The sequence below is a fragment of the Monodelphis domestica genome, chromosome 5 (genome assembly GCF_027887165.1).
Source record: "Monodelphis domestica isolate mMonDom1 chromosome 5, mMonDom1.pri, whole genome shotgun sequence".
In the NCBI taxonomy this organism is placed as follows: Eukaryota; Metazoa; Chordata; class Mammalia; order Didelphimorphia; family Didelphidae; genus Monodelphis; species Monodelphis domestica.
Window position 1 is genome coordinate 155,014,324 of NC_077231.1, and position 26,246 is coordinate 155,040,569.

The 26,246-nt window shown below is 35.6% G+C and overlaps 1 protein-coding gene across 6 annotated transcripts in view; it reads left to right on the forward strand.

Moving 5' to 3' along the window:
• Positions 1 to 26,246, forward strand: part of SEMA3D (semaphorin 3D) — a 242,136-nt gene that overhangs the window by 82,459 nt on the left and 133,431 nt on the right. For all 6 annotated transcript variants that reach the window (XM_056799465.1, XM_056799464.1, XM_016426051.2 and 3 more), the window contains one exon: positions 21,499 to 21,688. In XM_056799465.1, coding sequence (XP_056655443.1) covers positions 21,538 to 21,688 — 151 coding nt within the window. In that variant the 5' untranslated portion in view covers positions 21,499 to 21,537. The remainder of the gene's footprint in view (positions 1 to 21,498; positions 21,689 to 26,246) is intronic.

Sequence of the window (26,246 nt, forward strand, 5' to 3'; positions counted from 1 at the left end):
TTTATAACAGTATGGAGAATTCCTAACAATGGTAGAGATACCATGAATGAGAAAGACAAAAATGTCAAAAGAAAGAATAAACTGCACATTGTGTACTAGAAAATAAGACTCACTTTTTTTTTTTATCAGCTTCTAAGTCCATATGTTGGAGATAGTGTCTCTATGATAGTTTCTGTAATTGGGCAGAAAACATAAACTGGAGAAAAATTGGAAGAAGCTATCCAGCTGTTAATGTTAACACCAAATATAAATCTATCCCATATTTTACAGTCTGTTGACTTTATGACTTTTGTTACCATCTTTAGTTTCTCATATTTCTTGTGTAACTATAAAATCAAATTGGATTCTCTGGGTTTATGACTTGTTTCTTCATTAAGAAATGTAAGAGTCAAATGGCACAGGCATTAGCAACAGTTATACAATATATAGTGGAGGTTATAAGGGTAAAAACAAAGAAAAAAGTTATTATTAGTGGATACAGTACTAGCTGCGAGAGGCTAGCAGTCCTAGCAGCTCAGTGGACAGAGCATGAGCCTGGATTTAGGAAGACCTTAATTCAAGTTATTTAACCTCTAAGCCTTAAGCCACTGAAAAGAAAAAGGCAAACCACTCCTGTATCATTGCTAAGAAAATCCTATTGATAGCTTGGACCAGGGTATCATGAAGAAGCAGACATGACTGAACAACACTAACAAACATTTAGGAGGGGGAGTCAGATTGGCCAAATAAGGGTATCAATTCAAAAGATGCTATTGTGAAGTATACTGGGGGATTTTTAGAAAGACGGGCTTGCTCGATAAACTGTTATCCTTAAAACTGTCCAATTATCAGTCGGCACACCACCTCTTCTATACAAACTTATCCTGCTCATATATGGATGAGATCTAAGGTCTTTTATAAAAATGAAAATGTGTTGTGTAGTTCTAGGAATTCATTCAACTCTAAACAGAGTTTAAACTGAAAAGACACCAAATATTTACATGTAGTTACTACACTTTTACAGAGATGTACATCAAAATGTAATATTGTTATATGTTCAGAGATTATTCTGGAGCTTACCACCTTTTTTAACTTTGAGAAAGTCACTTAATCATATTGAGCCTCAATTTCCTAATCTATAAAATGAGGGATTTGGAGTAGATGACTTCTAATTACGTCTCTTCCAAGTAAATCTTAAGATCTAAGTTTTTCTCATTGATACGAAGGGATTTTTGGAAATATGGTTCCAAAATTCCAGCCACTTAATTCACAAGTTCCTCACAGACACATGTGCAACTGTTCCTATAGATTTTAAGCCTGTTTCAGATTAGTTTTAAATATGACTGATCATTTCTTTTAGGTATAAAAATGTTTTAGAACTCTTACATTTTTGCATCTTTTCACATTAATAAATATTTTGAGGATAATTAAATAATATGTTCATTATATAATTTTACTACTTATAGAAATTTATATAAATATATGAATGTATATGTGTATTTATGCATATGTATATATCACAAAGGTAGTAGATTTTTGAGGAAACATAATATCTCTGAATCCGTGGGAGTAACAACCTCAAACCTTTGGTATGCTATAAATATAGCAATTTTGAGAACTATTATAAATAATACTTGGCATGTTTACAGGTTCTGGAATGGTTTAAAGTGTGATTTAGAGTAGAGAAAAAACACACTTCTTTTTCCTTCCCTACACCAGATTACATATCAATCTGATCTCATTGGGTGTTTATTTAGGAGGTGGATAGATATTGCTTCACTTTCTGAAAAAGCATATTATGTCAATTATCAAGTATCTAATGAGTTCCACAATAGATGGCATATTGAGTAACTGATTTTGCTTTGTTATTCAAGAATTGGATGTTAATACAAAGTTGTCTAGTATATAGTACTTGATGACAGTCTAGTTCTCAAATTGATTTTCAGCTTCTCCACTAATGAAAGGTGATCTATGCAAAAATTGTTTTTCAGAAGTTAAGCTGGCATAAAATATCTACTCATGAAAACATTCTTTTTTATTTTTCATCTTAGAACATATTCATTAATTAGTTGTATGAAAGGAATGTAGTAAATATGTCAAAATAAGGAATAATGACTTAGAAGTATGGGAAGGCTTTTAGGAGGTACTATAATTAAGGTATGAGAAATCTTTTTTTTTTTCATGCTGAAAACAAAGTACATATTGTGTATGAGAAACTGTGCCCCAAGTGTTGGGGAAAAAGGGGAAAAATAGCCTAAAAATGAAAGAGGCAGCTAGGAAAGGAAAATTGTATTGTGGATTAGATAAAACTTCTGAGGAAAAGATGAGACCAATAAAAAACATTATCCTCTTTAAATGCTGTACAGTTTGAATCTCTTCATAATATGAATTGAATTAGTATTGTTATTGAAATTTGAAGTACACTAGCCTTTTTCATATACACATAGATATATAGACAATTGATCCATAAAAAATCAAACATGGACAAACGCATTTATATAGTAGTGTGACACTTTTTCTCTAAATCTCTGATCTATAGCTTTTACATAAAAATTATATTTTACATGTATAAACTATTGCTAATCTACAAATTGTGCAGGAGTTCAAGCAATCATGGAGATAGAATTTGATTTAAATTTTGAATTTGTATTCCTATTTTCAAATATCATTAAGAACATTCTCTTTCTTGTTTCCTTTCTTAAGGAACCATTTTCTTATAATACCAGTCAGTAGTATAGATCTAGCATTTGAGAAATTTGTTCCCAAATCTTTACTTACCCCTCAAGGTCCTTATTTCATTAGACTTCTGGTGGTTAATTTCCAAGTTTTTTAATATAATAGGATATATTTTTTTACCAGACCTGTAATTTAGTTGGTATAGGGAGCTCCCCAAAAGGAACTTCCTCTACCAAAGCAGATGTGTACCTTCTTTGCAATTTATAGTGATAGAAAGTTTTTTGGATCATTGATAGATTTGTTTTAATTCAAAGGTATTTCATTTTTCCAATTACATGTAATAAAAATTTTCTGAACTTATAAAATCCTGGCCTCTCTTCCCTCCCCTTTCTCAGAGAGGGTAAACAATGTGATCTGGGTTACACATGTATTATCACACAAAACATGTTTCCATATTGGTCACTGTTGTAAGAGAATACTCATATAAAACCCAACCCCCAAAAGAAAACCATACATAAACTAATGTGAAAAATAGAACTCTACGATCTTCATCGGCCTCCGGAAGTTCTTTCTCTGAAGGCATATAGCAATATTGGTCACAAGTCCTTGAGAATTGTCCTGGATTATTGTATGGACACTGAGAGAGAAAGTGACTGACCCAGTGTCAGTTGTCAGCATGTGGCAGATGGAGTGGGATGTTTATTCTTTGGATCTTCCTGATGATGGGACTGATTCTATACAACATATCATGTTTTCTCTTTCTTAATTTTAGATATTTTGGAAATATTTTGATAGTTTATGATAATTCTGAAAACTATATCTGAGCCTTCATTCTGAACATTTTCTCTGTGCGTTATATAATTCTTCTTTTGTGAGAATGTTCATGATATTTCCTTTACTGTGTGCATTTACATGTGTATATACACACAATAGACCACCATATATGTACACACACGAAGAATTGTACTATTGCCTTTGCCTTCATTTAGTATTTTAGAATTTAGTCTAAAAAATTATACTAGAAATCATTTAGTCCAATATTTTCAAGAACCAGATAAACTATCTTGTTCAAACCAAATAGAGTCAGTAGCCACATAAGGAACAGAACCTAGAATTTCTGATACCAAATCAGTGCTCCTATGAATGTATCCTGTGGATTTCTAGGCAGTTTTCAAGAAAGGCTATGATTAATGATGGCAGGAGCCCCCAGAACATGTCTATGGGGGAGGAAAGAAGAAAATTTAAAACAGATATGCATAGACATGTTTAATAATGCTATTAATACCTTTTTTTAGTACTTAGTTTGAATGTCAGTTTCTTGTGCAACAAGTCCAAAGACTTGTGTTAGGGTGAAGGCTCAATGCTTCCAGTGGAGAGTAACACATCATGAGTGCTGTGGTCTAATGTGTAGTTTTCAAACTTGCTTAGAAGTCATAACTAGTGCTAGGTTTAGGGGGGGAAATCCAGTACTGTCAAATCACCTTATTACAATGACAGGGGAAAGACAGGTGCTATCATTTTTTTTTTATGATATTGGATTCCACAGAAGAGAACTTTATTGGGAGAAAACATTTTTATATCAATATTTCTTTATAGATAGGTAGATAGATAGATAGATAGATAGATGGATGGATGGATGCATATTTCTAATGAGATTTTGGAAGGTATGCTTGAGATGTAATGAATTGCACAGATTTTATTTCCCATGCTGGATTAAGGAATGAGAATGTTGGTTTTTTACTGTATCTGGGATTTCATTGATTAATTAATTACCTAATTAATTAATGCCATCTGAAGAAACTGTTTCTACCAAGCAGGTGAGGTTTTCGGCAGTTGAGTTAGTCTTAAAAAGTTACCTGAAGCACTTAAAGATGAAATGTCTTGCCCAGGGCCAGCTAGCTTCAGAGACAGCTGCTGAACTCCTATCTGTGTGACTCAGACCGCTCTTTAGCCACTGCTCTGTGTTTAGGCTTCAGGGAAAATGGTGTTTTCTAATGTTCTTAAGATAATATACTTGACATTTTAAGGAATAATTCCAGATAACTTGTTACTAAAAAGTAATAAGTTCTTTCATAAACATTTTATTTATGTTCTGCCAATTTTGAAATAAAAGGTGCATGTTCCAAATTATTTAGCAAAATACTAATTCCAGGATGAATTTCTTCTGCTACTCCTGCCAATGGACCTGCTTAATTAAGAAATTACTTTTTAAAATGTTGACAGAGAAGTAATTCAGGGAATTGAAAGTCAGGCCTGGAGATAGAAAGCTTTGATCTGGTCACAGACAAGTCCTACCTGTGTAATCCTGAATAAATCACTTAAACCCCCATTGCTATCCGTCACTGATCTGCTCTTCTGTCTTGGAACTGATATACACTATTATTTCTAAGACTGAAGGTCAGAGTTTACTGAAGGTAAGCCTGGCTTCCAGATGACAGATCCTGGATTCAAACGTGACCTCAGAAACTTCCTGACTGTGTGACCATGAGTAAGTCATTTAACCCAAGCCCTTACTACTTTTCCTCCTTGGAACTGATCCTTAATATCAATTCCAAGACAGATGGTTAAAATAATAATAAAATAATAAAATAAATTAAAATGTTAACCTATACCAAACAGAATTACAAACTTGTGGCAAGAGAAAAAATATGGAGCATTGCAAAGCTCAAAATGATTCTGCCAGCATAGAAAATAGTTGCTGGATTGATGGTAAAATTTATAGCAGCCTGACTGCCCCTTGGGAAAAGGAATCATGATATGAATTCATAGACTTGTTCATTTTTAGGTACTTGTGGCAAATAGGTACCTCTCCGGTTTGGCTACTCATCTACTGTTGAATTTAATATGCCAATTGGTAGCCAGATTCAGCTAAATAGAATAAAGAAGGAATATGCATAGTAAGTAGATTTCTATGGAATTTTAAGCTATACTATTTTAACATCTTGGTTATTTTATTTCCAATGTATTCCACTGTTCATGGTGTGAGAATGTCAGCTTTTTTGTTTTAAATACAGGACACCTACTTTTATTTAAGCTGCTTTGAAGTCAATATGAATCTAGAATTCCTTAAGGTGTTTCATATTTTAAAAGGGAACTCGTGATATTAATATATTTAGCACATCTTTTCTGTTTTTAAAGAGATTCAAGTTCATTCCACATTATATATGTTGTCATTTGAAAATTATCACATCCCTGGAAAAATTTAAATAACTATAAATTCAAAAGTTACCTTCTTTTCCCAATAAATAATTATGAAGTTGAAGGTTGCCTGTTTTTCCCACTACATATTTTTCCTTGTGTTAAGAAGTTCATTGGGAAAACAGATTAAAGTATATTTACTAGGACGTTGTTATTGTTTACTTAAAATTGTACACCCAGAATTTTACTTCTGATGACTTTTACCACATATGGAAGGAAGTATAACTTTTAGATAGTTTCTTTTACCTCTGTAATGTAATTGTTTTAACCTTTGCACTTCAGGTTAAATCAGAACATTTAGGTAATTTACTCTTGGTTATCATCTGTTTCTTGTGAATAAGTTCAATCAATTGTTGATTTCCTGAAATAAGGGAAATGTTGCTATTGTTTTACTCTAAGTCATACTGTCTCTCTGTATCTTGCTTTCATGAACATTTCTTGCTGATCTTTTCATTTTTGCAATACTTTTTAACTTAATACACATTTAATTAAAATATATTGCTTTAAAAATCCAATAAAAACATAGGCATTCTTTTTGAAATCCTAATAAATATTCATTTCCACATTAACCCTGATCTATATTAATATGAATATCAATGACTCAGCTGCAAAAATACCTTTTGGTTAGCAACTTTGAGTCAGAACGACTCACCTTCCTGAGTTCAAATCTGACCTCAGACACTAGCTGTGTGGCCCTGGGCAAGTCACTTTAGTCTGTTTGCCTAAGCTACTCCAGTATGTTTGCCAAAGAACCCCTAAATGGGGTTGCACAAAGTTGCACATGACTGAAATGACTCAACAGCAACAACCACAACAAAGTCAGGAGATGATTTATTGAGAATTTATGGAAAGGCATGGATAGGATAGACATACAGGGAGTAGGTTACTGGATAGAATGGTGGAGGGATTGTCATCTGTCTGACCTTATAGAGGAAAAATAGTTATAAAAGTGACTATCACCAAAGGGTTTGGTTCTGCTCTTTGAAAGAGCATAGTATAAATGATCCCCTTTTTCATGACAGTTTTTCAAATATTCCAAGACAGATTTCATGTCTCTCTTTACCTAAGTCTTTTCTTATCCTGACCATACATCCACAGTATGTATGACAATTTTTCCTTCTAAGATTGTTTCCAGACCCCTGGATATTGCATTTGCCATCCTCTGGTTTTTAGTTGTATAATACAAAGAAGTGATAGATATAACATTCCATATGTGTTCTTACCAAAGCAGAGTACAGTGAAAGAAAATAATTTGCAAGATTTAAATGCTAAAGTTGAGCCTAATTTTGCCTAGACACTTATGAGTAATATCAATATGCTAATTTTATCTTCTTGAAGGAAATATAATAACAACAATAATAACTGATATTAAATTGCTTTTAAATTTTTTTATTTACATATATTATCTCATTTTAAATGAATTAAGTACTTGTTAGGTAGTTACTTTTATCTTTATATTTTAAATTTATTTTTTTAAACCTTACCTTCCATTTTAGAATTAATTCTGTGTATTGGTTCTAGGATAGAAGAGCAGTAAAGGCTAGGCAATGGGGGCCAAGTGACTTGCCCAGGGTCACACAGCTGGGAAGTGTCTGAGGGCAGATTTGAACCTAGAACCTCCTATCTCTAGGCCTGGCTCTCAGTCCACTGAGCCACCCAGCTTCCCCCACTTCTATCCTTATTTTAAGAAACTTGTGTTTGGAAAGTTTAAGTGACTTCTCTAATGTCCCTTCCCATGCAAAGGCTTGGGGTGGTATCCCAGTTCACCCCTTCAAGATGGTAGATCTAGTACTGTGTCAACTTTTTCACATTATTTCTAGATCATTTGAATATGCTGAAGAGAACATTATAGTTCAGATAGCATTGGACACAATGGTCTCCAAGATCCCTTCTATCTATGAATTTAAATGAACAAGTAACTAAAAGCTCTTATTAAGTACTTACTATATTTATTATTATTATATTATATTACATATTATAACTGTTATTGATTATTGGTATGGGATGGTATTACCAATATTTATGTCCTGTGTGGAGAGGCTGTTGCATTTGACTTTTCGAGAAATATGGCTTCTCAGAGCAGCCCAAGAATTCCAGCTCAACCAGTTATATAAGAAATACATTTTTTATTATGAATTTTAAAAAACTAATGAAAGGGATAGTAAAAGGAAAATAAATTCTCATAATAAATAAACCCCTAATCTAAAATTTCTTACTCCAACCACCCAAATCTTATCCTCACAGATCTCCTTCTTCCCCAACAGAGTTGAGGCTACTCTCTCTTCCTATTCTCTCTAAATCCCCCCCAAACTTAATCTATCTACCTTATCTAAATTATACATGAGAAATAAGTTAGGTCTCTCTCTCCTTGCTGTATAGATGAACAAAAGCTTTGAATCTCCACAGCCTTCTCCATTTGCCCCACCAAATTGTTGAGGCTTGCACCAATGTTTCAACCAACAATCTCCTTCACTAGTCAAGTCTTTTAGATGGATACTAGATGTGAAAACACTGAGAATTTCCAAATCTCAATGAGCAGCTCTTAGGACCCCTTTTAGAATGGGGTTAACCTGAGTACAAAGTTATTTGGTAACTGTCTCTCAAAGCACCCTGGGAAAATTATCTCTTACCTATAAGCCCATCCAAGATTCTATTCAGATTTTTTAAAGAAACTAAGCTTTTAAATCTCTTATGCATCTATCAATAACTTATGCTACTTAACCCTATTTCCTAATGAACTCTTAATTAATAAATAATTCTCTATAATACCAAGAATTGCTAAGGTGCTCTGACTATAATTACAGAAATGAAACAACTCTTTCCCTCCAAGAGTTTATATTCTACTAAGGAAAGCAGGGCATGTAGGGGAATGGTGGCTAGGGAAGAGGTTATTGTTCTAGAGAGTCTCCAGGATGGTGAGTAGAGCCATAAATCAGTCTCTTTTCAGAAACATTGTTAGTATCAATTTTTATTTTATTCCCTGACCCTCAGAGTAGGCTTTGTGACTAGAAGCAATGGCAGGACAGATGACAAGATACTTGGGGTTGATGCCTGGCTAGCTGGGATGAGAAGCAGGGTATGGTTGGGCTAGATGGAATGGCAACTAGATGGTCCAATGAATAGAGTGTTGGACCTGGAGTTAAGACCTAAATTCAAATCTGGACTGGGACGCTTACTAGTTTTGTGACCCTTGACAAGTCACTAACCTTGGGTGCCTCAGTTTCCTCATTTTTAAAATAAGCTGGAGAAGGAAATGACAAATTCCAGTATCTTTGCCAAGAAAATCCTGTGTGGTGTCTGAAAGAATCTGACATCAGGGCTGAACTACAACCATGGATATAAAGGTTAGCATAATTTACATTCACTTGTTTTTCAGACCGGACCACTTAGCCCTAAAGGCTCCATAAAGGATTGAATTAATTCTCCCAGGGAAGGGAGGAAAGGCATGGAGTCAGGAGGTCCTTTCTGGTCCATCTTGCTCCACATTTGGGGATGGGGTAGGGTGGATCAGTGATACTGTGATTCTATGAAAATAATTTTTAGAAGAGGTGAGGTGGGGTGGCTAGTGTGGAAACGGGGAAGAAATAAAATCTTAGTGAAGTTGCTGGGACTTGGGTAACCTTGCTTCTAGACCTGGCTCTGCCACTGTGTTTGACCTCCAGTCACAAAGCATTTTTTTGGCAGAGTGGGGTAACCGTAGAAGGGCTTCAATTTCTTTATCTGAAGGAGGTTGGATTTGATTTCTGTAGTTACTTCCAGCTCTGCAATCCTTTGATAGGTCCATCACAGGACAAAAAGATCTTGCTTTTTTATTTGCATGAATCATTATGTGTGTAAATCTTCCTATGGACTGTTAATTTCTTATTTTTTAACCATATGAAATGTATACTACAGTCTCGAATATCAAGAATTTTGTTTTTGTAGCTGAATGACAGAAGACTTGATGGCTATTTGTGTTGTCCTCCAACTTTCTGAAAAAGAAGAAACCACTTTATATTTCTTTTCTTTTCCTATTTGTTTGCCAGTCATTGTTTTTATGGCCTTTTTGGCATTAGCTTTTCTCATATTACTGCTGCATGATCGCTAGTTGGCTGTGCTTCTATGTCTTATGCATGGAAAATATCTTGTTCCCTAATAACTGAATGACTATCTCTATATTCCAACTGATGCATTGAACAAAAACAGCTAACTCAGTGTTAGTTCCAATTAGTCCATACACTTGGTTTGTTTAAACTAAGGGTTCCAATGGTGGGGGTGGAAAACTTAGCATTCCCTGGGGATGGGTGAATTATTTTAATTGATTAGAGTACAGGAGAATATAAGACTATTTAAAATGAATACTAAACAATTAACTATTGACCAAATCCTACTCTAGACTAGTATTTTGCTTTTCAGGTTTGGGCCAGAAGGGTTAGAGTAGTTTTAGTCATTCTTAATTAGTATGAAGAAATTCATTAATCACTGGGTATTCAATGATCTCTTCCACATATCAGTTTTTAAATCTAATTATGCATAATCATATAGTTTATTAATATTATTTTGTGACCATTAGAGCCGAAAATGTAATACTGGCAGACAGATTACTATTTCATATTTTGTGAACTCCTTTTCCATGGAGAAAAAGCACATGGTCTCTTCAAGTGTTAGATTATGCATTTAGATCTCTGATTTAGTGGAACAGTGTGTAAAAGCCCCTCATAATCAGAAAATTCCCCATTGGCTCTACATCTGAAGATCCCCTAGAGTGCTGTTTGTTCCAGTAAGCATCTGGAATAGATTACATTCAGTTAATTGGCTCCAGGTCTGACTTGTTACAGACAGTAGCATGTAGTATAATCTATACAATTCTCTAAATCCACCTACTTTTAGTTAAATCACACCTACTTTCCTATGTAATTCCCTCCAGATGCTAAAGGCACACACCCATATACTATAGAAAAATGGCAAAATATCAATAGATTAATGGAGAAGTTCCTGGCGAGTCATCTTATCCATAAATTATCTCAAATTAAAAGATCCAGAATTGAACTCCAAGGGCTGAATTAGTCCCTTGGAAGGGAAAGTAAAGAATCCTCAGCAATGAAGAGTACAGAGTGACTGTTTTATGGCAGCAAAATAGATTTCCAGCAATTGAGATTTCCCCTTCGAGCGTGTTTCAGCACGTGTGGGCACTTATCAGACTTGTCATCCTGGTAAAGTAAGCGATTCTTTCATTTGAACGTATTTAATGATATTAATGAGTTGGCTTACACTAAACAGTATGACTACTGTTCATTGAATAAGAAGACATCAATCTTTCTAACTTATGACGATGGAGGCACAGGGCATGTCTTAGGAATTAATGACTAGTTGGGAGGAGTAGATAGCCCAATGCACAGCCAAGGGCCATTAACCTCAGTTGGCCATCAATTACCAGGAAATGTCCAGCATGAAGGTCGTTCTTGCTAATAAAATGAACACATGGACATTTTTTCTTTGGCTCTTGTGTATGTGAGAGCACCCGTGAATATTGCATACCATGGAATGGAGAATTACAGCGTATGTACTACCGCCATTTTTTAGTGATTTTGATGTTCTCTTAACATAGTGCTACATACAACAGTGAAAAGAAATAACTTGGAGTTCCATGCCCTGATGAATGTGAGTAGGACCAATAGAATAAAATTTTAGATGGCAGCATAACTGTAATAAAATTATTTTATAATAACTGTCTTCACCAATCCGAAGCAAGTTTGTGAGGCAAGAGCAATTTCTCTGGTTCTCTTCCATCCACTTCCATTAGGAAACCCCCCTCCCAACCCAAATATTGCCTTTTTTCTACTGCAGATAGCTAAGGTCATGACCTTTTATGTTCCTCCACAGAGGCCTTTTCTCCTTGGAGAATTGCCCTGTGTTCTGGATTTCTCTCTCCTCTTATTATTCCTCACTACACACCCTGTAAAGACCTGGGTCTTGCTTCTGGCTAGCTATCACTTAGAAAGGAGCTTATAAAGCTAATTTCTACCAAGGTGTTAATAGTAAACAATAATTTAATGTTAACCTTCCCAAGGGTATTTCCACTTTGACTAGAACTTTCTAAAAACAGGAAACCCAAATAATTGAATTTCTCACAGTAGGAATTTTAGATACTATCAGGGAATGATTGGGAAAGGGTTTAGGGATTTGGGAGGGCAGTAAATTTCTACAAGCTTTTAAATTATACCACCTAAGTAGAAATTGTTCATTCTTCTTATGAGTGAGATTAGTCCTGATTATCAAAACTAGCTGAATGAATTTCAGTTGCACACTATGGCCCTTCTATTTATCTACTTTGATCCCTATCACATATAAATTGATGCTGTTCTATCAGATAAAGGTCCATTATTATTTCTTATTTTATTTATTTATTTATATTTATCACTTAATCTATATTTATATATATATATATCATATAATCTATATTTAATCATTAGGATTAACTAATCAGTGATAGCTAGCTGTCAGTTTGTCCTTAAAGAAGCATTAACATCTTTACTAAGTGAAAAACTAAATAAGTTGGCCTGATATGGAGTCTTTGGGGCTTTGGAGTTCTACAGACATTTGAAGAAATGACAGAGAAAGCCTGCTGGCTTTGCTGAAGAACAGAGTCTTCTTAGGGCCAGAAGTTCTTTGTTTTTGGTTTTTGTATTTCCAGAGTCTATGACTTAATAAAAATTTGTTGGATTGGATTGTATACTTTTTGCATTAATCTATAGGATCAAATCTACTGAATCACCATTTTATTTACTGTTGAAAAGAGTGATGTCTGAGAGCTAAGCAAACACAGACAACACTAGCAAAATCATGCATCTGCTTTGAAGGGAAGATTAGATTTCTCTAGTGTTAAATTAATTTTTCTAACTTGTAGAAAAATGTTCTTTGACATTAAAATGAAAGATCATGGGAAAATATGATTATCTCTGTGTCAGTTTATGTAAGTATCTGTGTTTCTTTATATACATGTATGTGTATATGTATGGTATATATGTATACATACACACATGCAATGTTTCAAAAACTTGTATATTGTAAAAACAAAAATCTCATTGTTTTTCTTCCCATACCTAGCGTCTACTAAAATACCCAATTCTTTTCAATGGCTATTGCCTCAGTGTGAGCCTGACTCCTTACTGTCTTCACCCCATATATCTGATCAGTTGCTAAACTTTGTTCTAGTTCTATATTTAATTTCTTCTGTCTACCCACCCAACCTAAACTACCCTCATCCCAATTCAGGCCCTCAACACTTCCTGCTCTGATTATTGCAGTAGCCTACCATTTCATCTTCTAGCTTCAGGTCTTTCCTCTGCTCAAATTCATCCTCCATAGTCACCAAAGTGATTTTCCTGAAGAATAATTTTAACTCTATTACTTCCCTTGTTCCATAAAATTCAGTGGCTCCCTATTGACCTGACCCAGTTTGTGTGCCAAAATGTATTGTTCTCAGTTCATGTTCATATATTTCTATCTATGTAGACATACATGTATATACAATTATAGAGTTAGTCCATTAGTCCAATATCCATTATGTAGATGCATACTCTCTCCTTGCTAGTATATAAGTCCCTGGAGTAAAGGGAGTGTTTTCTGTTTGACTTTTTCCTTTGTATCCCTAGCACCTTGTAGGGATTGTCCAGTCGTTTCAATCATGTCCAGTGCTTCCTGACACCATTTGCTTTTTCTTGGCAAAGATACTGGAATGGTTTGCCATTTCCTTCTCCAGATCATTTTACAGATATGGAGCCAAGGCAAACCTCTGTTTGTAAGTGACCTGCCCAGGGTCACCCCACTAGTCACTGTCTGTGGCCAGATTTGAACTCAGGAGGATGAGTTTTTCAGATTTCAGGCCCAACACTGTATCCACTGTGCCACCTAGCTGCCTCTCCTAATAATAATTAATAGTTGTTAATTACCAATAGTAATAATTGATTTTTAAAATTAACCAAATAATTGTCATAGACAAAGAACAGGTGGAAACCGCCATTGACATAGGATTACCAGGATTTCCTTTAAATTCAACCCCAAGAAAAGAGAAATATACAAATAAGACATTTCTATGCATTTTATCCAGACCCATTCCATTTAAGAACTTATTCAGATTTGCTTGTTTTGAATTTGTATATTCCTATTGATTCACACAGACCATATAGCTCAATAAGTATATAACAGAGGGCCAGTCTCAAAGCCATGAAATCTGGGTTCAAGTCCTATGTCTAACAAATATGGGTTCTGATCCTATGCAAGAAACTTAATATCTCACATGTACAATCTATATCCTATTAACTGCCATCTATTAACTGCAGGGGGAAGGTATAGGAGGAAGAGAGAGAATACAATTGAAAATCTAAGAAAACAATGAATAAAAATTATATCAACATATAAAAGAAGTAAGGAAGGAAGAAAAGAAGGAAGGATGGAAGGAAAAAAAGGAAGGAAAGGACAAAAGGATGGAAGGAAGAAAGGAAGGAAGGAAGAATGGATGGAAGAAAGGAAGGAAGGAAGAATGGATGGAAGAAAGGAAGGAAGGAAGAATGGATGGAAGGAAGGAAGGAAGGAAGGAAGGAAGGAAGAAAGGAAGGAAGGAAGGAAGGAAGGAAGGAAGGAAGGAAGAAAGGAAAGAAGGAAGGGAGGAGGGAAGAAAGGAAGGAAGGAGGGAAGAAAGGAAGGAAGGAAGGAAGGAAGAAAGGAAAGAAGGAAGGGAGGAGGGAAGAAAGGAAGGAAGGAGGGAAGAAAGGAAGGAAGGAAGAAAGGAAGAAATCTGACCTCTCTGTATTCTGGAAGACGTGAGTTCACCAACACAAAGTGGCAGATGACCATAGGCATATCATTTCACTTCTCCAAAGCCAGAGTTCCAGATCGAGTACTAATCTGCCTTAGTAGACTGGGTTTTCTCACTTCTAAGTGGTATAGTGGATAGAGTGCTGGACCCGGAGTCAGAAAGACATGAATTCAAATCTAGATTCAGCAACTAACTAGCTGTGGGACACTGGGCAAGTTACTTAGCCACTGTTTGCCTCAGTTTACTCATCTGTGAAAGGGAGAAAATAATAGTGCCCACCTTGTAGGGTTATGAAGATCAAATGAAATAATAATTATAAAGTGCTTAGCACTGTTCCTGTCACATAGTAAATGTTTTATAAATGTTAACTAGTATTATTTATTATTGGTAGATCTCTGGACCAGTGAAATTATAGACCCAGTCCTCCCTATTATTTTCTCCTCTAAAATTAGATAAATAGAGATAACTATAGGAGATATTCTACCATTTATTTGCTTCATGAACAGATGTGCCTATATTTCCATTATAGTTCTGCTCATACCAGCCATATCTGAGAACAACCTTTGTCTGGATGCTAGCCATCTCTGGTCCATGCTGGAGTTTTCCCTCCTTGAGGGAACCACTAGGGACTTTGAGCACTTTGCTATGTTTTGGATTGGGTTTTGCATGAGGCTCCCTTTCTACCTTTCTTCCTGACTCGGCTGGTCTTAGCCTTCCTGAGGACTGCTGGGTGGGTTTATTTCTGGTGCCCCTACTCAATGCTTTCTTACCCCAGCCTGTGGAGGTTTTGAGGGGACGATTATGAGGACAGATTAAAATTCATCTTCCATCCTCTGGAGAAACATGTAAAGATTAAAATTTAGGGAGACTGAGGCAGGTAGAAATTAGTTTCTCTCTGCAAGGAATATGATATTTTTTAGAGGTTTATTAAAGGTTAAAAATTAAAGAAAATACAGAATAAGAAAAAACACGTGCCTAGGCCAGAGGCCTAGGCAAGATAACCTCACATCATGGAAGAGACGTGTCTGCTCCAAAACGGAAGTCCAAAAGAGAGAAAAGAGACCCCAAAACCTTTGCCACCAGTTTAAATCCTTCCTCGATCTCGGCCCACCTCAGAATTCCCGTGAGATTACAAAGCATTTTGGGGAAGTGGAGCAAAGGCTTGTGGGGATTGTAGTCCTGTATTTGAGTCTATTTTTTACATTTCTCCATTTGATCCTCTGGGAAGAAGTCCTTCCCCAAAGGATCATAAAAACATAATCAATTTAAAGATTACAATAATTTGAGGATAAGAGAAAAAAAAACAATACTTACTGGACGCATTGACAGAAAGCCAGTTAGTGGGCTTTGACATGAAATTATATATACAAATAAATGTTCAATCAACTACACCCAAATTTCAATTTTTTGCAACTTGTGGTCTGGAGGCTTCTTCATGGTAGCTTCTCCAACAGTTCAGTTCTGGATTCAGAGAGGTAGCATCTTCTTTACCTAAAATTCTTCTCAAAAGGAATTTAAACTTTGAAATTTAAAATAATAATATTTTTTTTACATTCCCTCCATTAAGAGGGTGATTGACAAATACAGAATCACTTAGGGATGCATGGCTGAGGTATGAGGTATATGAATCAATTGGCAAGAAATATTAAAATGACATCAGAAAAATCCAAATAAAAAAAGAAAAAACTCTGAATGAAAATATAGACTATCAAAGTCTTATGTGTAAAAATTCCAAGTAAAAGAAAAATAAATCTAAAACAGGTCCTTGAATCAGGGCCCAATCAAAATGATCTAAGCAATTATGCATTTACCCAGTCAGTAGCCAGGACTACAGAAAGGTACCACACTATGAGAGGCAGAAAAGAAAGGGACCAGATCATAGAAGCCAAGTAGGAGCCAAGTTTGGGGATACTCTTCTGTGAGTATCTTCAGAGTGAGTGTGGACACAAGGAAAGCCTATGTCGTAACAACATGTTAAACACAGTAACCTCAAGTCTTCACACTAGGTTTAAGACCTTTGTATTGGCCTGGAAGTGCATCAATCCATCCTAGATTGGCTTTTCTTTGGCTCTGTGAAATGGCTCTTGTGTGTATATCTTGTCCTGGAATCAGACAGAATCATTAAGCAAAGTCCCATAATTTATTTAAATAATTAGTGGCATCGTTTTTTATAGTCTCTAGCTTTTTAGGGCATGCATTGGCAAATGTATTTCAAACTTATATTACTGAAAAGTCAAAAAGTTAAAGAAAATCTTAATGCTGGTGACATGTGCTTCAAATATAAAAAAGGAGAGAAAAAATAATAAAAAAAACAAATAGTATATTGCACATGCAAGAAAAATATAATAAAAGTCTTTAAAAATTCAAAAATATAGCTTATAATCATTGACACTCTGTGTCAGCTAAGAAAATATAAAATACAAAACTTTCTCACCAAAAATGAGATCCATTTCCTCTTTGTATCTGGCCATGATCACTGTGAGTAGAAGGCAAATGAATTGAACAGTAGTACAAATATGTAGTATCAATATCCCCAAAATTTTCAATAGCCCAATTAATTACAATAGCAAACAAACATGCTTTTACATTTCACATAAGTTGTATGACATTTAAAAGCCTATGAATTGATGGATATTTGTCACAATTTTTACAAACATAGCAAATCTTTCAACCTTGGTAATAAACATATATATATATATATATTTTTTTTTAAACAAGGTAAAACTCATCTTGGGTTAAGAACATAATCAAGAAATCTATATATCATTCTGGTGCAAGTAAAATAGTGAGCTGAAGAGCATAAATAAAGGGGTGCTCCTTAATCTTGGAGGCTTTTTAGGGGTACAAATGCCCTGAGATTAACTGCCCCAACTTCCATTAACATATTTAGAAATGTGGGAAGGTTGGGGGTTATAAAATGTATTTCACTTCAGCTACTATTGGCCTTACCTCACGGTAGGGGCAAGCAAAAATAACCAGAGATTGTTAAAAAAAATTCCAAAAATCATATTTAAAAAACCATTAAAATCATTTGAGAAATTTAGCACATTAAATTTTCCAAAGGTTGTTCTAGCAATTGTTACCAGTTCTGAAGTCCATCTATGTGATAATTTACAAAGTCAAAATATAAAGGCTGTTTTTTTTTTCATATGGGCCTAATTACAATAATATTTGTTCAGCACAATTATAGGGGAAAAACAACAGAATTTCTAAAACTCAGTACATTAAATGAACAGTATAACAGAGTAATATTGAATCCAGTAATATATGAATTTAAAATCACAAAGTTATATCTTAAGCCAAACAATCAGGAAAAATGCAATAGAATACAGAGATTTTTATAAACCATTGGAGTTTGAAATGCCTTAAAATTTCCAGTCTTTAAGTTCCTTGGGTTCTTATCCATTTAAATGTCTATTGTCAGAAGGCAGAGTAGTAAGGGCTAGGCAATGGGGGTTAAGGGACCTGTCCAGGGCCCCACAGCTGGGAAGTATCTGAGGCCAGATTTTAACCCAGGACAGCATGTCTTTATGTCTGGCTATCAGTTCTCTGAGCCACCCATTTGCCTCCCCAAAGTTGAATCTTTGGGCTGAATCTTTCTTCTGGCATGCAGGTGAAATCAATGAAATTACCAGAACAGTCAAAAGGTATCCTTTTAAACAGCCCATTGCTTAAAAGTCTGTTTGAAAAGGCTGTTTCTTCTCCTCTCCCTTTTCTCTCTCCCCTGATATGATCCCTCCACCTGTCCCAGTCCACGTGGAGCCAATACCCCTTTTGCTCAGAGGCTTAGCCTAAGGGAAAATTACCCGTTCTCCTTTCTCTCTCATCTCTCCCCTTCGCCCACGTGGCCAATACTGTTACCAGCTGGTCGCAATGAGTCCTGAGCGATCTGCTCCGAGGATCTGGGTGATGAGCTGGCTGGAGTCATGCTTGTGGGTCTGGGGCTGGGTTGATGAGGCCTAGACAAAATAACCTCACATCATGGAAGAGACACCTCTGCTCTTTTCTCTCTTTTGGACTTCCATTTTGGAGCAGAGGCATCTCTTCCATGATGTGAGGTTATTTTGTCTAGGCCTCTGGCCTAGGTACATGTTTCTTACTTGTATATTCTTTAATCCTTAAATCCTTAATAAACCTCTAAAAAATATAATATTCCCTGCAGAGAGAAACTAATTTCTACCTGCCTCAGTCTCCCCATATTCCTAAATTTTAACTGTTACAAACCTAAGTTCAGAAGGAATTTCAGGACCAACCAACTTACCTTCCCAGAAATCTTCTGACTTGGGTAGTAGGCAAGCTCCAAAAGGACTGGAGAGAAATTACCTCTCAATATAGCCTCCCAGCATGTTAAATTGGGGTCCTGTGTGGTCACTGTCCCTGAAACATTTGGTCAACCCATGTCTCTACCCACTTTGAGCAGTCCTGCTTGATGGACCTTTAATAACTTATCCAAATCCTATGTATTTTCATTTTTGCTTCACAAATCATTTAAGAATCACATTAGGAATGTACTTCTGATTAATAATGAACAAATATGCTCAAAGAAATTTGTACAAGATTTACAGATGAGTACCAGTTTTCCAAGCTAGGGCAAGTTGTAACTATTGCTCCTTTCCAGAATTTTATTTGGGGGATGAAGTTCACATTGCTTGCAAGAGGCCAAAGCTTTTAGGAAACTGCTCTTTGGAACAGAAGAAGGTAGTTGGTATTTAATATAAAAAGAGGCACAGTTAGGATGTGAAGCCATTCCTCCTCCCTACTCTCCCTGGGAACAAGAGCCCTCCTCCCATCCACACAATCATATTCCCATTTGGTGCTATGGCTTTTCCCATTCAAGTCTGTCCTTCTTATTCATTTAAACTCAATTTCACCTTTATAAAATTTTTACAGGGGGTACACTGTGTGATTTGCCCAGCCCTTCCCTACTTCTCTCCAGTCAGGGAGGATGAATTCATGCAGTCAGTGCAAAGAAAAAGCCTGAATGGTCAACATAGTGATAGGTCTGAAATGTGAATTAATTCATGCAGTGACATCTAGGAGCTCTGGAATTGTAAGGACTTCAGAAGCCAGCGATTCAACCCCCTCAGTTTCCAAATCAGAAAACTGAGATTAAATAATTTTCCCAGGGTCACACATAGAGTAAATAGCAAAGGAAGTATTGGAACTCGTCTTTTTCCTCTAGAACCAAATGAAAGGAGTGTTGGGATGAGAGGGGACACCAGCCTTCTGCTCCTGACCCTATCTGCAATTTGTGTGATATGGGACACATTGTTTCCTCCTTTGTATGAAGGTTCAAAGAAGACCTGACATAATGTGATTTTTTTTGGAAGTTTGACCAGGAAGGGGAACTTTGTGACTGCTGTTTCAAACCCCTGATCTTAGAGATGAAGAAACTTAGTTCTAGAAAGAGGTTTCTGATCCTCAATATCTTCTTACTACCTCATCTCATGCTTTTTTCACTGCATTAAAAATGTTGAGATAAATTTTGAGGGGGGCACCTGGGTAGCTCAGTGAATTGAGAGTCAGGCCAAGAGATGGGAGGTCCTGGGTTCAAACACAGCATCAGACACTTCCCGGCTGTGTGACCCTGTGCAAGCCACTTGACCCCCATTGCCTAGTCATTACCACTCTTCAGCCTTGGAACCAATACACTTAATTGATTCCAAGGTAAGGGTTTAAAAAAAAAGATAAATTTTGAGGACTAACTAAACTCTGGATTAATTACAAAATTAATCTGTCACTGAATTCTATTCTATGATGACTACTATTAACAGAGACAGAAAAATATCCAGTCATCTAGAAATGTAAATTAGATAAAACTTATTATCTCTATTTAATTTTTCCACTTTCAGTATCTCCTCTTACTCTAAACACCCCTTTATGGCAATAATGCTGACATTTTAGGCATCTAGGTGGTATATTGGATAGAACTCTGGCCCTGGAGTCAGAAGAACTGAGTTCAAATACAACAGTAGACACTATTATGACTACTATTAACTAAGATTTATATAGCACACTATGAACTAAGCACTTTTAAATAGTTATTGGATCCTCACAACAACTCTGTGCAGTAGATGCACCCCATTTTATAGCTGAGGAAACTGAGACACACTTGCCCAGGGTCACCCAGCTACTGAGTGTTTTTTGTCGAATTTGAATTCAGGAATTCCTGACTCTAAGCCTGGCACTTAGCCACTGTACCACCACCTGGCTCTTTTGACTAGCTGTATAACCTAGGAACAAACTCCTGCCTGCCTCAGTGTCCTTATTCATAAAACAGGGAAAGTAATAGTAGCCTACCTTCTGGAGTTGTTACAAAGATCAAATGAGAATCATTTGCAAAGTACTTATTAAACCTTCAAGGACTGTAGTGTTAAAAGTATTAAAATACTATATAAATTCCAGCTAACATTTTCATTGCAAAATTCACAGTAAAGTCAAAGAGTAACTTCAAATAAGACTCTCTAGGCTTATGTGCATTTTAGAAGACTACAAATGGACAGAGAATGTTGCTGCCTAAACTCAAAGGAATCCATGTCATATACGGTCACCTATTTCCCCCATGCATAAAGTCATCTCTAACTTTCCTGAGTGTTAGGCTTCACTTTGTCTTTCACAAATTTCATATAGATGACCTGAGGCAGTATATGAGCAAACAACTTGAAATAAAATACTATATAAATATAGAAGTTTAATCACTTAATGAAATCTGGAAAAATCCTTTAATTTTTATCTTGGGACCAATCATGATAACTTCACCTTATTTTCTTTGAAAATAGTTACATTAGAGTTATTGCTGTGCATAGATCAAATAAAACAACAGTATTCTGTTTTTTTTTCCTTTTCAGATTAAATTAGCATTGTCCAAGAGGAGGGACTTTTTAGCCATGAATGCCAAAAAGGATCAAAGAGAAAAGTGTGGGAGCCAAGATTTACACCCCCTGCATGCCTTTGTGATGCTAAGTATGATTGTGGTGTTACTTCCAGTCATTGGAACGTCCAAACAAAATATTCCAAGACTCAAACTCTCATACAAAGGTAAATTTCCAAATGTGTTTTTCCTAGTATGTAATTGTATTATGATTTCAAAAGTGTAATTTTTTAATACTGTTGAACCTTTCCTTACAATGAAAGTATAATCTTTCAAAGTATATGGAAAAAAGTTCTCCCAAAATATTTTAAAAGGGGAAAAAAGAACAATGTTTTTCCATATGATTTGTGGTCCATTATTAGAACTGACAATACACATTGATTCACAAATCCAGGAAGTATGATATTCTGCAAATTTTTAAATAATTTTAAAATCCCAGAAAGAAGAATAATTCATAGGATCAGAGATATAGACCTGGGAGATAAATTATAGGCTATTTAGTAAAATTCCCCATCATTTTAAAGGTGAGGAACTTGAGCCCAAAAAAGAGTTACATGAAAATTTCTCCTAAAGAAATAAGTGATGAGTCCCAAAGTTAGAATTTGATCTCAAATACTAACTCCTTTGAGTCCAAATTTAGCAGTTTTCACTCTAGCTTGTGGCTACTTAGCTACAGAAAGTTAGCTTATGTCTCATCAGAAATATGAAATTGTTTTTCATTTTAAAAGACATAATAAACATATCTCAATATCATAGTCTTCTAGGGATAAAGTATGCCTATTTAAAAATAAATAGTAAAGTCCTTTTGCTTTTTCAATTCTAAAGAGTAGATTATACAGGGTGATGCCATTGAAGATGAGTAAAGTCAAGAATACCTGGAATCAAATCTTTTCCTCAATATCTATGAAATGAGTCACCCTGGGAAAGTCACTTAATCAATGTGTGTCTCAGTTTCCTCATTTGTAAAATAAAGGGGTGCTGGACTTACCCAGCAAATAGGATCCCCTCTGCTCTGAATCTATGACCCTAAAGGCCCTATACAAATAGAGAATGGATTATAAAGAGAGAGCAAATATTGTGGTCAAATGGATTGAATTGATGGAGAGTGGTGGTATCAACAATGTCAGTTAAGACAGCAAGATTGTGTGTTCCTAGAGGATTTATAGAAGATTCTGGATATGCCTTGGAGTGCTGGATTTGGCCCTAGAGTCAGGCTTGCTGTGTGGGTTCAAGGTGATCCTGGGCACTGGAGTTAAGCTGAAAATAACTAACTCTGCTGATATTTTAAGCTTCTGATTCCCAATCTATTCTGGGGGCTCAGGGTTCTCTTACCATATGGATTAAGGGAGCAATATGCTAAGAACACAAAAAGGATACAAGTGAGTGTCCAAGCAGACACAGAGCTTGAAAAGTGATAGAAAGCTGAGGGTGGGTTTGAATAGGTCTGTAAGGGGTGGTGTAGGAGAAAAGACTGATTTGGTATCAGATTAGTAGTTATCTCCCCAGCTCCATCTCTATGTTGTAGTATGATGGTTATGATTGTGGGTTGGTCACTTAGGTCAATTAATACTTTCAAGCCTCAAATCAAGAGGCAGTGTTGAAGAACAGAATAAGCACTGGCTCCTTTCAGTACCACTTTGTCATGGAGAGCACTCTAGATAAAAATAAAGGCATTGGAATCTTGGCATGACATTATTTCTAGGCTCTTTATTTCTAAGCTAGAATCTTTTGCTAATTATCAGCCAACCAGTCTTTTTTAAGCACCCAAAATATGCTAGGCACTGGGTGAAGTTCTGAAATAAGAATTAATCCAAAGACAGGGTCATAGTGTGGAAGGTGCATGTATGCTCTGTCCTATCAACAGGTAAGCTAAGAACTGGCATTACTCTCACCTGTTTTTTCCTCCTTTTCACGTGAGAGTTCTGACCAATGAATTATAATTTGATTTACTTTTAAATCCAAACCTTATACTTTGGAAGGGATCACCAATTTAAATTATCTTTTTGAGAGAATCATAAATTTTGGTAGAATGCCAATGAACATTTCCCAGCTAAATAAAGAATTAATGTTGTTTTTCATCATTTAGTGTTGTATGGGCATAAGCTCAACTTCCTTTCCCTAAACCCTATGTATGATTCATTCATTCTTTGGGACTGACGAAGTCCAACAATATACAGAGGCAATAACTGCCTTGATATGGGAAGTGTCAGTAGAAACAGCAGCATCCAACAGCTGCAAGACCATTTCGAGGTGTTTTCTTAGACACTCAGCAGAAGTTCAATAGTTGTTAGAGTTCAAGAATGTTCTCTGAGAATGACTTAGCTTTGAAGCTCAGTGTACACATGAACTTAGTTAGTGATATTGTCATATGAAGAGATTTCCTTTCTGTTGCCTGGTTGGGGCTCTCATATTTATTATGCTAAATCTGTTACTCATTTGAAAAAAAATTAGTCCTATGCCAGGTCAAATCTTATGGGGTGCTGTATTTTGTGTAATATAATTTTGAACTAAGAATAACCTTAGACTATTGACCTCCATCAACCTCCTAACAGTGTAAACATCTTGTATCTCACAACAGCTTTCTTTTCAAAATCACAAAAGGGCCTCACTTGGATGAGAACTTTTTGTACATAGGGCATGTGGATGCCTAGAATATTTTTAAGTAAATCCCTGAAGACTAGAAGGAACATAGCAGAAAGGGTAAAGGGACAAACAAGTTTGATGGAGGAATGGGAAATGAATACTGCTAAATGTGCAAAAGTTACTTCCTTTAAAATGAGATGTGGGTAGTCTTCCCTCTTGGTTCTCTTCATGTTCCCCTCCTAATTACCTCCCCTTTGCTGATATTTACTTTGTGTTTTAAGTAAATTTGTTTTCTTTTTTAAAACCAATTTAATAAATATTTAATCATTACTTTATTTAGATCTCTAATGGGGCACCTCCCAGAACAGAAACCAGTCAGTACAAGTTGACAAATTGAGGCATGAAACAAAGATCTCAGATTATCTGATATTGTTTTCAAGACATGATGGGCTTATGAATCAATATGCCAAGAGAAAGTAAATAATTTCATGCTCTTGGCTTTATGCTCTTTTGAAAACTCTCAATCTCTTTCTGTCTCCATCTCTTTTTTTTTCTCTCTCAATATACAAATGCAAGCACATGTGTGCACACACAAAAATGTGAGATTCATTCACTACCTACCTATCATTCTGTATTTCTCAGTCATTTTGTGGCTGAATTCCTTGAGAAAGTCTCTAGAATGGGTTTCTGCATTTCTTTTAGTTTTACTCTCTCTTTAACTCTTTGGATTCTGACTCCCACTGAAACTGCTCTCTCCAGAGAATTGTTAATGATTTCTTAATTGCCTAATCTAATGGCCTTTTCCCAGTCCCCATCCTTCTTGACCTCTCTGTAATATTTCACACTATGAGTTCTTCCTAAATATTTAGAACACTGTTCTCTGCTCTTTCTCTTACCTATGGTCACTCCTGTCTTCTTTGTTGGAACTATATCCATGCCACTCCTGCTAAGTGGGAGAAGTTCCTCAAAGTGGGTCATCTATTTTTCTCCCTTAAGACTTTTTCAATTAGTGTTCTCATTGGTCCCATGATTTCAAATATCATCACTTTGTGGATAACTCTCAAATCTACTTGTGCAACACCAATCTCTTCACATCTCCAACTTGGTTTTGGATATCTCAAACTAGAAATCTCAAAGGTATCTCAAGCTCAAGATGTTCAAAACCAAGATAACCTCTTCTTTTTCTAGATAACATATTTAGATATTAAAAGGAGTCATTAGCTACATAAATAGCTACAGCATAAGTATAAAGTAAATACAAACTTATACAAGGGATTCAAATACAACTCTTGGAAATCTCTCACAAAATCTCTCACCTCTGGCTCCTTCTCTGTGGTCCTGCTGTTACTGTCATTGTTTAAATCCTTATCACACTTTTCCTGGATCTTCCAGTTCCATTGTTGTAATAATAGTGATTGTTGATCAGATTTATATAATTGTGGTCATCAAAGTCTTTTCAACAGAAGAACACTGTGTGGAATATATTGAAATAGTATTCTCATTTTATTAATGAGACTAAGACACTAATTTAAGTGGTTTTCTCTGTCACACAACTAGGAAATATTACAGCTGATCATTGAGTTTAGGTCTTAGAGTCCTGGATCATCTCTACTTGCTGTAAACATATTGCTTAAGCCTATTCATTTTAAAGGAGGAATGAGTGGGGAATAAAAATATTTTTACAGAAAAAGTAAGTTCAAAAGCTTTATTTGATCAGACTTTGTAAGCTACATATAGTCTGAACAAGTGAACTTAAAGTTCCAATAATCCTAATAGAAAATATAGAAAAAATAACAGAGATGAAATTGCTGATTTGAAGTATACTTCTGCTTTTAAGATAATATTCTTAATAATAATCAAAATGTGGTTTGGAATCATAGAAAACATAAATTACTTAGGCAGTTTGGGGTATAGTGGGTCGAACACTGGGTCAGGAGTCAGGAAGACCTGAGTTCAGCTTTGACCTCACACACTTAATAGCTGTGTAATTCTGGCTAATCACTTAACATCTATTTGTCTAATTTTCATTATCTATAAAATGGGAATAATAATTCTACCTACCTCCCAGCATTGTTGTGTGGATCAAATGAGATAATAATTATAAAACTCTTAGCTCAGGACCTAGAATATATAATACATTAT